This window comes from Lampris incognitus, chromosome 19 (assembly GCF_029633865.1).
Source record: "Lampris incognitus isolate fLamInc1 chromosome 19, fLamInc1.hap2, whole genome shotgun sequence".
In the NCBI taxonomy this organism is placed as follows: Eukaryota; Metazoa; Chordata; class Actinopteri; order Lampriformes; family Lampridae; genus Lampris; species Lampris incognitus.
In genome coordinates, this window is record NC_079229.1 from 26879260 (window position 1) to 26892603 (window position 13344).

Sequence of the window (13344 nt, forward strand, 5' to 3'; positions counted from 1 at the left end):
GCGTCTCGACGCGCGTGCTGTTGACGTATTTGACAGCTCTTTCACAACGACAAAGGGAACACGGCAACAAGAGCCTCAGCTGAAATTTGTAAAATCTAGAGATAAAGGTCCTAAGAAAACAAAAATGAAAAAACTTCTAAGAAATGTTAAAGAACACATGTACAGCAAAACAACAAAAACAAATATAATATATATTAATCATCATTATGTAAATAGCTTGCAAGTTCTTTCGTTATTTTTTTTTTGTTGCTGTTTTCCATTTGTGCTAAATATGTTTTATTACAACACTTTTAACCTCAGTAAACACCCACTGAGGTTCTCCACACGCCACCCAAAACTGATCAAACACACGCTGTTTTTTTCCTCTCTGTTCCTTTGAACGGCCGTCTTGCGCTCAGCTATCGTGTCGACGGCGTGGGGTAGAGGAGGGCGGCGCTGAAAGTGGAGAGGGCCTCCGGGGAGGCGGAGATGGCGAGTTTCCCGGCCGTCATGACGAGCCCCACCCGGTCCCCGCGCTTCAGACCCACAACCAGGCTGAGGGACGTCGAGCCGCCGCAGCTGCACCGGTCATCACTCAGCGCATGCGCGGCGGCCCCGGACGGGAAACCCGCCGTGTCCAGTTTCTGGATGCTGCGACTGGACACGGAGAGAACGGCCTCCACCCTCTCGCCCCGCTGGGCCGTCAGCACGGCGCTCAGCAGGTAGCGGCCGTCCGCAGGGGCCGTGAAGATGCCTGAGAACAAACGGACACAACTTGTCAGACATTTAGATGTATACAAGACAAAGTCATATGCCTTTACGCGTTGAGCCAGCAAGAGGACTCAGTAAAAACAGCCAGTACAGCTAAGAGACCGCAGTGTGAAATCTGGCTTTGTGCTTTTAAAATGGCACTCAAAATTGAGACGAAATCTAGCATATGTGTAAGAACGTCCCCAAAACAAGCTAAATAATCTGCCAATATAACAAAATATTTCCACTAGGTGACATTTCTTGAAAAAATATTCTTGATTCTTGAAACTATATATATATGTGTGTGTGTGTGTGTGTGTGTGTGTGTGTGTGTGTGTGTGTGTGTGTAAACTACTAATAAGACACATTATTCCCTAATTAACGAGTCTGACCCTTTAGTCGAGCGGTTAGTGATGTCGCCTTGTGGTGCAATACACCCCGTATCGAATCCCGCACCGGGCAAGTAAATAACCGGTTACATATAAATATGTATATATATATAATTTCCCCCCTTTTTCTTCCCAATTGTATCTGGCCAATTATCCCACTCTTCCGAGCCGTCCTGGTCGCTGCTCCACCCCCTCTGCCTCGCATCCGGGGAGGGCTGCAGACTACCACTTGCCTCCTCTGATACACGTGGAGTCGCCAGCCGCTTCTTTTCAGTGGGGAGTTTCGCCAGGGGGACGTAGCGTGTGGGTGGGTCAAGCTATTCCCCCCAGTTCCCCCGCCCCGAATAGGCGCCCAAACCGACCAGAGGAGAAGCTAGTGCAGCGACCAAGACACATAGCCACATCCGGCTTCCCAACCGTAGACACGGCCAATTGTGTCTGTGGGGACGCCCGACCGAGCCGGAGGCAACACGGGGATTCCAACTCAAACGGGGGTCCCCCTGTTGGTAGGTAACGAAACAGACCGCTACGCTACGCTACCTGGATGGATGGATGGATGCACGCGGTAAGATGTTTCCGTGTGATTTTTAGACCGTCAGACTTGTTCAGAATTGACCGTATGATCCTAAAAAGTCACCTGTGCGAGGGTCATAGTGTCCTCCATCGTTGACTAGCACTTTATTAAAACGTATTATCCCCACTTCGCCGGGGAAGGGCAGGAGGTTCAGGCCAGCGGAGAACGACACCCTCTCACCTGAACACACAGGAGTGACATGATCATACAGTCAGGAAGGAAGGAAGGTGCGCTGGGTTCAAAGTCTTGCTCAGCGCATTACAACTGGGGGGGGGGGGGTCAAATGAGACGGCAGTTCAGCAGTAACCTGACCTGAGGCCGTGGCGGGTTTCAGCGCCGACGCTCTCTGAGGCATGCGCACATCTGTTGAGAATGTCGAGAAGGAATCAATGAATGGGTGAGCAAATAGAGACACAGATTCATGCTCGCATCAGTGAAGGGAAAGAGGCGCTCACCTGGAGCCGCCGGCATGTTAACGTTAAGAGTCAGGGGAGCACCGGGTTTGGATGGTGATGCTGTTAAGATGGAAATAAGAGAAATTAAATGAGGATTTTGAAACAATGGTACGAGACACACAACACAAGTGTTTGTGTGTGTTTTCATTTATCTACACTCGTTGTCCTCATAAGGATAATAAAATCACAAACCTAGTGTGGACATTTTTTTGGTCCACGTGAGGAAAAGGGTTAAATATTTTTTATTTAGGGGTCCGGCCTACAGTGTAGTTAGTCTCGAGTCTAATATTAAAGTTAGTCATGAGAATTAGGCTCAGGGTTAAGTTTAGCTTTAAATTTGGGTTGTTTTGTTCAGTTTAGGATTGGGGTGAGGTACAGGTTTAGGGTTGATTTCAGGATTTGAGGTTAAGGAAATAGGATTTAAATACAATCTTAAACATTTTTTTGTCCCCACAAGGATATATAAACAAACATATGAGTGTGTGTGTGTCGGCACATATCCACTCTGACCCCTCCGCTTCTCGCCCTGTCTTACCTGGGGCTCCAGCAAAGCCCTTAACAGGCATCATGCTGCCATCCGTCCCTTCTTTGGGGTGCCTGGATGAGGTCATGGTACCCGGGGGTCCCGCCTCCCCGGTCTCCATCACATGTGGCTGAGTGAGGGAGTCTTCTTTTGGAAGGACTATGGGTGCAGTGCGGCTTTTCAGCGGGGTTGAATCCCGGGACGTGTCCTTGATCGTCGAGGGTCGGCCTGAGTCCTCTGCTCGGACGTGAACACCTGAAATGGTGACAACAAACAGAGGCGTGGCATGAGGGATGGGGAGTGGCGCTCAGGTCAGGGCTGGCAGCAAAAGCAAGGCCAGATGTCCCGAGGTCAGATGTGTAAACAAACCAGCTGCTTTCATTGTGACTCTTAAACTTGACCCCGATCACTCTGCCCAAATATCTCCCATCGCCCCGGTGGAAAACCTGTAAATTATGAGATGAAGTAATGGCAGAGAGGCATAAAAGGAGCCATGAGGAGAATTCCTCTCTGACATACAGTTGAAAATCACCACTGCTTATCCTGAAAGGAGAGCTTGTCATTGTCAAGCTTGTAAATTTTCCTTGGAAAGATTTACTGCCTTGTTTGAAGTAGGTTTACATAATTACTTATTCAAACAAAATGATTTGAAATGTCTCGTTAGTTCCCTTTGGCATCGATTTACTTAAACAGCATAGTGCCGCTTAACCTAAATGTCCACCCAGAAACAGAAATACTGAATATTTCTTGATATAAACTTTGCAAATGTAAACCATCCTACTCGTCTAAGACATCTGGGATTGTTTTTGAGGTATCTCAACAGTGTAGTTTGATGACAACACCAAATAGTCTTGGCTCTTTTTGTCTCTAACTACAGCAGAAACTGGTTTGTGTAAACCCATCTTGTCCAGACCTTCCAGGATCCCAGACATAACACGTACACCTGTATTTTAGGGTGGAGTTTTGCTGCAACACATCCAGGACAACGCGACCATCAGGTAGCATGCAATTGTGGGTAACAAGTATATGGTAGGACTATCCCCCAACTCTGATGAACAGCCGAACAGCTAGTGATCATCTTGGCCTGTCATTATGGACATAAACAAAGGAAATGACAGGCCGGTGGTCCAATACCCATCACACTGTGGTCAACCGCTAAGTACGCTTGCGTTCCTGCAGGCCACAGCTGAGACGGCTAAAACCGCACTTCACAGAGGTTTCATCAACGAATCACCGCTTCTTTGCTGGGGGCATGGACAGTGTTTCTGTCCGCTCCACGGCGACACAACAGCCCCCGACTCTCCCGTTCTGCAAGGAAGGTCTGCACATAAAAGGAATACCAGCATACCAGGGCACGGCGGCGTACTCCTCCACCAGACAGCCTCTCCCTCAACCACGGGGAAGGAAGGGTCATTCGCTATGAAAGCCAGAAAGGTCCGCCTATTAAACATTATATGAGGGGCACCATTTGGTACCCGTAAACCGCACAGGGGGTAAGTCGACATGTGTGCTTAAGGTGCACATGTGCATGCATTTTACTAGTCTGCATTTGTTAGTGTGCGGCCCCAAAGGGAGGGTATGCGCCGCATGGCTTGCATGCATCGACCACGCTTTGATGAGGAATGATTCAAAACCGATTTCGGCCCTGAGCTAAGCATGGCGGCTGTTCGCATATGTGTGTGTGTGTGTGTGTTTGTCGCTGTGTGCATGTGAGTGTCTGTGTGTAAATGTGTGTTAGTGTTTGTGCATAGGTGTACCCCCATGTTGTGTGTGTACGTGTATATGTGTGTGTGCGTGTATGTCAGTATGTGTGTGTCTGTCCATGATTAAAGAGGTGCGCTGTAAACTGTTGCAGCTGGGGCTCCTGTGGTCCCCAAACCTAAGTGTTGCATCCACCCATAGAGAGCCTGGGAACCTTTCCCTCACAGTTATTTCCCTACATGGTCACTTTTAACCCCTCGCTTTGCTATACAAATGCCCTTTGTGGTCACAAGAACAATCTTTTTACCCCATTACATACCACACGATAATGGCTTTACAGCAATTTGGCACTCCGTGTTGACTTTATGAGTCACTGTTTACCAAAACCGACCAGACACATCAACTCTGATTGAGTCACTGATGAATCTCAGTGTGAAATTCAAGACTGTCTCTTGGGGGGGTGGATGGCCGGCTGGCTTTATCTTAAACCTGAAAAAGTACTTGGATTTAGTTTGAACCTGATGAACCTGGCTTCTAACTCACTCACTCATACACAGCCTCGCATTTAGCTGTGCCTTCTGTGTGGAGTTGGGACTCCCTATCTGTACGCAGTTTCACCCGGATGACGCCACCTTAACCTTTTCCATTTCTGACTTTATTGTTTTCAACCCCAACCCCGACCCTAACCCTTAACCCTAACCCTTATGTTAATCTAACGTTAACCCCCGGGTGAAATGTGCAATGACACCAAGTTTGTCTCGTGTAGAATCGGCAGTCAACCACTCCAAAATAATCTTTGAGTCGATCCAAAAATATATGCTGTTGTAAGACATTAAAGATTTTGCATTTTTTTCATAATTACTTTTATCCTCATTGGTTAAAAGCTTGGCAAATATATATATATATTTTCTGCACCCCCACCATCTCTCTTAGTGTCGCCCTCATGTTCTATCACTTGGTATTGTCCATGCTGCTTCATTAAGGTAGGATTTCACAGAAACACCATCAACAGAGGTGCAATTAAGAGGTGCTCTATCACCTTTAATGTGCTCCAACAGATCAGTCTTTTGATGAAAAGCTTTTCAATGTTTCTGACGTGTCTGCTTGCTTTTCTGGGTTGTTGGTTAGCTAAAATCACGATGAGCTAACTTTATCGCTGCAAAAGCATCTATTGTACAATGTCAATGTTAAGCCTCCCATCGGGATATGATGTGAATAATATGTGACGCTAGCTAATCAATTGAAAATGTGCAGTCAATACTAGACCTGCTTCCAGTTACAACTCAAAACAGTGATCCCGCATCACTCTGTTCACAGCAAAGTCGCATGAGCTTTGAGCTTTGCATCTATAACACTGTGCTCTTGTTTCATAGCTTCTAGACATTTTTCTCCATACGCTCTGACATCTAGTATCTTTCTTGCTTTCTACTTTTGCTCTCACCTTCTATTCTTTTTTTTAGAAGGGGGGGATTTTCCCCCTTCTTCTCCTCAATTGTACTTGGCCAATTGGCCAGACTACCACATGCCTCCTCCGATACATGTGGAGTCACCAGCCGCTTCTTTTCACCTGACAGTGAGGACTTTCTAGGGGGAATGTAGCGCGTGGGAGGATCATGCTATTCCCCCTAGTAGAACAGGAGCCCCGACCGACCACAGGAGGCGCTAGTGCAGCGACCAGGACTCATACCCACATCCAGCTTCCAACCCGCAGACACAGCCAATTATGTCTGTAGGGACGCCTGACCAAGCCGGAGGTAACACGGGGAGTCGAACCGGCGATCCCCGTGTTGGTAGGCAACAGAATAGACCGCCACGTTACCCGGATGCCCCATTGCTTTCCACTTTTGCTCTCACCATCTAGTCTCATACATTCTGTTACGTAAAGCACCTTGGTACAAGCTTAAGAAACTACATAAGAAAATAAACACAACAGATACAGCTACAAACTAATTTGGCAAGACTTAGTGTTGTTGAGGAGTGTTTGTGCGATTCACAGGGCAGTCTGTCAGGTCGCAGCTTGTTGCTGGGGAGGCTCCTGTAGGTTATCACAGTTGACCGCTGACTAGAGAGTGTCGCCTGGCGAGTGGCCTTATCTCTCCCTCAGGTCACTGACCTAGCAGCTCAATCGCTGAGCCATGTCAGAGGCAGGAAAGCATGCTCTCTTATCTCCCAGCCTCCCTCTTGTTAGACCTTTTAACTGTTGTCTGCAGTGGGCTTTTAGTGAGCCTAAGCCATTTTGTCAAACACAGTGAGAAGAATGGGATTGAGCGCAAGCAGAAGGGATCAGGACACGTATAAACATTTAACACGTGCCCATTAACAAGCTGAGGAAGTGGTCCTTCGCTCTGCAAGGTCCTACTGAAGTGCGGCGATAGCATCTATTGAAAACATTTACACCACGAGGCAAAGGAGAGAGGGCGCGCGTGCTGGTGATGAGGTAACGATGCAGGCAAGCATGGATGTAACGTGCCATTCTGCAGATGTGACGACATAAGCATGCAAAACACACACAGGAAAAACTTGTTGTTGGGGTCTCAAAATGCGATTCCGACACAAGCGAGAGCTACTTACTTTCTTGCTGATTGCTAATGAATTGGGGAAATTGCTCTATATAAAGGACTTATTTGATATCTGAACCGCAATTCATCCTATGCCCTTCAAGCGGGGGAATTTTCATTTCTAAAAAAGTAATTTTCCATGCTGCTGAACAGAAATACAAATTTTCTGGCCAAATCTATGGTTTAACCTTTTTATCCCGTCACAACTGTGAAACAAAGCCAAACCCAGGCTATCGTTCCAGTACTTTGCTGTTTAGATTATACAGTCAGTTAGTTAAAAGGTAAGAACAAGTTTTTCGTCATGTCACAGATCATTATTAATGCCACCGGTGCAGCTTTGGGTAATCCCAATGATTATTTAGAGAGTGTCTCGATGCATGCTCGGTAATCCAGGTAAGAACATCACAGAAGGGCGAATCGGTTCATCTGGACAGAGAAACGTTTCATCACTCATCTAAGTGACATCTTCAGTCTAAACTGACTGCAGGTACCCCCACCCTTATAAACAACACAGTGACGTAACAACGGAAACCAACGATCAGTTTCATATTTAGAGAGAGACAGAGGGAGGGAAGGAGCTGACCCAGAGGAGTATTATTATGTAGTTACACAGAATGGAGTAAAAAAAATTGAAAGCAATAGAGAAGGGTATAGGAAGAGGTGTGTGATCTTAGTCCAGTAGCACCTTGTCTTAAAATCACCGAGCCCCTGGGCTCTTAAATAAAGAGCGCCCATGAGTGTTTCCTCGAAGTGGGTCATTGATAAGGTGCTTGTAGATCTCCCTGTAATGGACTCCACCAGGCAAAATGTTCCAGTCCGTTTAGATAACTTGGGAGATAGACCACAGGGTGAGTCACCTCCCACGACACTATGGGCAAGATGATGCCGTGTAAAGCATCAAGCCGGAGCGGGACAAATGAATACCCCCCCCCCCCGTGTGCGCCCGCGTGCGCGAGGCTGTACCCCATAAACTTCCAATCAAAGTGATACAAATGCCCGTTGCTGTTATTACAGCAACATCCATGGGGTGGGGCGGCATTATTTCTCACTCACCGAAGGCGTATTTGATGAATGAGAGGAAACTGGCATCTCAGACAAATGAATGGAGCTGTTTGTATATGTCATCCAGAGCTACACCCAGTCACCCAATGAGAAATGAAGCTGATGCAGAAACCTATTTAAAGTTTCTGCTCTCTCAGATGTGACTAGAACTTGGACCAGAACTAGAATCACAAGACTCTTGTTCCGGCTTACATCCCACAGGCTTGGAGAGCTGGCCCAAGAAGAAAAGACACAGCTCAGAGGAGATTTTAAGCAAACGTATAGTTCACATTTCCATTTGCTGGTCTCAGCTGAGGTCAAACTCAGTCGCATGGGCACCATAAATGAGCACACCCATGTGATGATTCATACCATGTCCAAGGATATGGAAATCTATACTCATAAATATTCTTGCAATTTGCTGTGGTAACAATAGAAACTAATAAGAGATCCACGTGACATTAGTCCAATTTAACTTGTGAACAAGATTTCCCTCATACTGTACACCCGCTAAATTGCAAGTGCAAACACATATGCTCACAAAACAGTGAACATTTTCACACACACACATACACAAACACACACATACACACACACACACACACACACACACACACACACACACACACACACACACACACACACACACACACACAGTGTCTTTGCATGTGCACACAGAAGCACTCTGAGAGCCATATTTCTTTAGGCCAAAGAATTGCTCAACACAAGCTATAAAAACAAGCATGTGTGTTCAATCAGCCTTGCCTCCTCTGAGTCAGTAGATTACTAAATGGAAATCCAACTTCCTCTCACTTTCACACCGAAATGCCCCCCCCCCTTGCACTACAGGCCACTCATTTAACTCAACATGGTGCAGCTATGGCCCAGTTTAAAGATGCACAACCTGGATTTAACCTGTTCTGACTGTAAGTCTCACATTTCATTGCAAACTCGGGTCTCTCTAACTGGATCTCTACTGATGACAAATCCACTTTAGCATAACGGAGTAGCCAGGGGTTTAAAACTGAGATAGCATGTTGAAGAAACAGAGGAATCATTTAGTGCAGGCGTCATCTATCTGGTGTGTGAATTACATTAGGTATAGCTCACCTGACTTAGGAGCGCTGGTAGCTAGATCCTGAAGATCTCTGGCGATATTAGAGACATGGTTCTGGAGGTTGTGACAGGTTCCCTTCAGTCCCCCAATGTCTCGGGCATGAGTTCTCAAGGTGCCATTTATCTGGTTGATGCAAGTCCACAACCCATTGACATGTTTATTCAAACCCTCTTTGATCCTCTGTACACTTCCTGAGATCGGCTCCAGTTTACCGCATAAACTCTCCACATTAGCAATGCGGCTATCCATATTGACTACCTCCTTCCCCACATCCTCCATTTTTTCCGTGCAGTGCTCAGCCTCGGCTCTCACCTCCCTGCCAAGCTCCTCCAGCTTGTTTCGAAGCTCTTGTCGCTGGGCTGTGTGATGCACCAGGAGGTCCCTGACCTCTGGGGCATCTCCTGGGTTAACCTGACCACAGGTCGAATTGAGGCTCTGCAGCACCTGAGACTGCAGACTGAGAGAGCTGCCCACCTCTGACAGAGAGTCCTCCAACCTTTCCATGCGTCCTTTGATGACACTCAATTCACTGTGAGCATCCCCAACACTGCTGCTGTAATTGAGGAGATGCCCCTGAACAAAGTCCTCCATTGCTCCTACCAGGTTTCCTGATGGGCTGTCAAGACTACTTTGAACAGCATCTATAGCAATTTGGCAGTTCTGGAGCTCTTGTTGAATGCCCTCTATGACTGTTAATCTAGAGCTGCACTCCTTAGAGCACAGCTGATCCAAGACATTAAGTCTATCCTCCAGGGCCTGAATAGTACCATTATGAATGTTAATTTCCCTCTGTAAAGCATCCACATTTACTTCATGAACCCCAGGGAGGTTTTTGGCAGTCATATCTAACAAGACAGAGGTGACTCTATCTTCCATAGAGGTCAACCTGTCCTCCAATGTTTTCCTCATGTCTGTAAGTCCTTCTTCCCTTTCTTTCCTCAGTTTCTCCTCCAGGAAGAGCCAATTTATGTCTGCATTCTGCTCAGATGAGTTCACATAGACCTTGAGGTTCTCAACTTGGGCCAGAAGAGGGTCAGACGTCTGACTGTTTCTAGGTTGAGCTTTTTCTTCCCTCTTTGAGTCATTCAGACTGGCCTTGAGGTCAAGGATCTCTTTGCGGAGGTCGGCTTCCTTGGAGTCCATGAGCTCAGCCAGGCTGAGGTAGTTGGTCTCTTGCCCCTCACACTGCTCCTGAACAGATGTGATTTTATAGTCACACGAATGCTTCAGATCTGCCATCTTGATCTCTATGCCTTCCATCAGCTCATCTCTCAGCACTTGGATTTTCTCATCCACATAGGCACGGAGATCTGCATCGCTGCCCAGGGAGACGGGAGGAGGAGGTGTTGCCGGGGCGCTCTGAGCAGCCTCCATCAGCAGACGTAGCTGTCCATCGTGGTGTTCAACCCGACCCAAGAGGTCCTCCAGGGCGTTGCTCTTGGACTCCAGCGCATCTGTGACCTTGTTGATCTTGGTAATGACCTCGTTCATATGTGTCACCTCAGGCTCGAAGGACAGGCCCTGCAGCTGAATGGTATGGGTCTCGCCACCTCGTGCGCTGGCAGGATGTCTGTGGTTATTCAGCAGGGTGACCAGCATTTTGCTGGCATCCTCTTGCAAGCCCAGTCTCAGGTTGGAGGACATGTCTGTCATGCTGGCCTGCATGTCCAGCACCATCTGGGACAGATGCTGTACCTCCTCCTCCAGATGCTGTACAGTGTTAGACATTCCCTGAACCCCTGACACCCTGTGACCTGTCTGACCCCCAGGTTGACCCACCCCTCCCGAGGGATGGTTTCTCTGACCCCAAGTCTGCTGTTCCAGACCTACAGGAAGGAACGACAGAGTGGGTGAGGAAATGAGAACATATAAGGCGTCTCTGCCTTTTGTGAAATGTTTTGCGTTCAAATGCTTTGGTCCAAATTTGTACTTTTTTTTTCTTTTTCTGATTATGATTGTTTTGCACCGGTGTTGTTTTTTTTAAACTGAATCACTTCTAATGTTTATTTTAGCTTCAATGTTGTATTCATTGAGTACAGTGAAGTTAAACTGCATTTCCATTTCTGCATTAAGTTAAACAGCAATTAATTTCTTAGCTTGAAGCTAAGAAATTGCTATTTGATGTGCTCACTATTTAAACAAAATGTTATGTAATGTTCATGGAGTTTCTAACTTTATTTATTTTAGACTTTGTTTGATCCAGTTTTTTTTAAAATAGTTAGATTATTTTTTCTTATTACGTTATCTTTCATGCTTTGAGTCCAGTCTAGGTTTAGCTAAGTGTAATGTGTCTTACTGTGTGATCCGGAGATATGGCCCGAGGAGGAACCTGCATGTGGCAAAGCCCCCGGCTCTGTTCGTCGGGGCGGTGCATCTTTCAGGTCTTTGCAGTCATGACCCTGGTACCCTGGGCAGCATCTCCACTCCAGCTCTGTGACAGTCTTGAAAGCAATCTTGTACATGGGCCTAAAATGGGTCTGGTGTCTGGGTACACGTGACATGGGATGAAATTAGCATCACTGACTGCATTCTTGCATTTGCGGGTGCGACATTGTGGTTTAATGTATACTACTTAAGAAATATAAATTGCAACACTCATATTTTACTGACACACTGTTATTACACTTATCTAGAACATACGTTTACCTAGATGTCTCAAAAAATACAGCAATGATGAATACAAGAAACAAAAAATACTTATTGTTGTCAAAAACTGTTTTGTGAAATATGAGAAATTCTTAAGCGCACCAAACTGTGCTCATTCAGATTCATTCTAATCAATCATGGACTGAGCAGGAGGCAGCTTTGAGTTTTTTCTTTTGTTTTGTTTTGTTTTGCCAGCCAGCACATTAAAGACTCCCATGCAGGCCTGTGTGTGCATGGCCCCATGAAGAATGACTTAACTGTTTATTTTGCCGCACAATGTGCATTAAAGAAAATGTCAGACTCCTCCGGTATAAACAGACTGTCTAAGTGTGCCCCCCATAACAATTCAAAGCAGATGCCCAAACAAAGATTGGGCAGAATGTTTCTCAAACAATCTTAATTTTATTATTCCCCGTTGTAAAGGATCACAGAGCTTTTTACGGGTGTAGATCAAATCCGACTGTTCAACATATAACAAAGCCTATAATTTGAAGCTTTAAATCTCGTTAAGAAAGGAAAACTTGGTCTAACGACAGAGTTCTCTAAGGGGGTTCACACAAGTGGAATAATGACTGTTAATAATGGCTCTAGGCCCACCAGTCAAGATGGGTTGCACCTCATAATCACACCTTGGATGGCAAGAACAACTGCTACACGATGCGCTCGGTGCAAATAAAAGCTAAGCAACCTCCACCCAGCCGGGACAGGAGGGGACTTACATCACTTGTTGCGCACAGTTGGGCCGTTGCACCGGACACGGTAACAACTGCGGCTGCACGAAGCTCTCCGTGCCTCCCACCACGGCACAGCTCACGTTTTTGTGCACAACATATGCACACCAGTTCCTGGGACACAGACAAAGGATGCAAGAATAAACTACGAGGTGTGTATTAAGCGATTCTATATGTTAATGTATTTGCACAAGCCCAAATGCATTTTGGTACTACGCGCTGTTGACTTGCACAGAGTTCATGTAGGAAAACATTAAAAAAGAAAAATACACTACATCATATAGAGGGGGGGGGGGGAAACAAAATAAGACAAAACTAAAAGATGAAATTTTGATCACTCACTTATTCCTCTGTCTTGACTCACTGCCAGAGTATGCATCGCCCTGAAACATGTTATATTCAAACGGTGTTCCGTGGATGAGTGGGAAAGTCAGCAAAACGTGGAGAAGTGGACTTTTTAATAATCCCGATAGTAAAGTCTTCATGGTTACGTCCAAATCATATGGCGACTCTGAAAGAAGAACCGGGGATCTGGGCTTCGGCTCCGTGCGTGTGTCCCTCACAGTGAAACAGTAGAACTGGCAAGCCTCATTCACAGTATCTAGGATGGGACGTTTCCAGACGAGGGGGCAATAAAAGCGCGCTCCCGGTGTTCTGCATTTCACCCGACCTACCGAGAGTTTACTGCGCATGCGCACGTTAGGGTCCGGCGTGCTAAATTTGCGCTCGCTTTTCCCAACATGTTTTGGCGCAGGGTAATGTGTCTTTTTTATTTTATTCCTCAATAGATGGAAATCGCGAGGCGTATAAAATGAAACCACAAATTTTCTTTTGTCTTTCTGTCATAAATCCCCCACAGAATCTAACGTTCGAGCAAAAT

The 13344-nt window shown here is 46.3% G+C and overlaps 1 protein-coding gene across 1 annotated transcript; it reads right to left on the reverse strand.

Moving 5' to 3' along the window:
- Positions 1-226: 226 nt before the first annotated feature.
- On the reverse strand, positions 227-12949 carry emilin2b (elastin microfibril interfacer 2b). Its single transcript, XM_056299762.1, is given in 8 exon segments — positions 227-733; positions 1756-1888; positions 1891-1937; positions 2683-2925; positions 9081-10913; positions 11384-11571; positions 12453-12578; positions 12807-12949. Coding segments are annotated over 8 exon segments (3048 nt in total). The 3' UTR covers positions 227-398.
- Between the last annotated feature and the right edge of the window lie 395 nt (positions 12950-13344).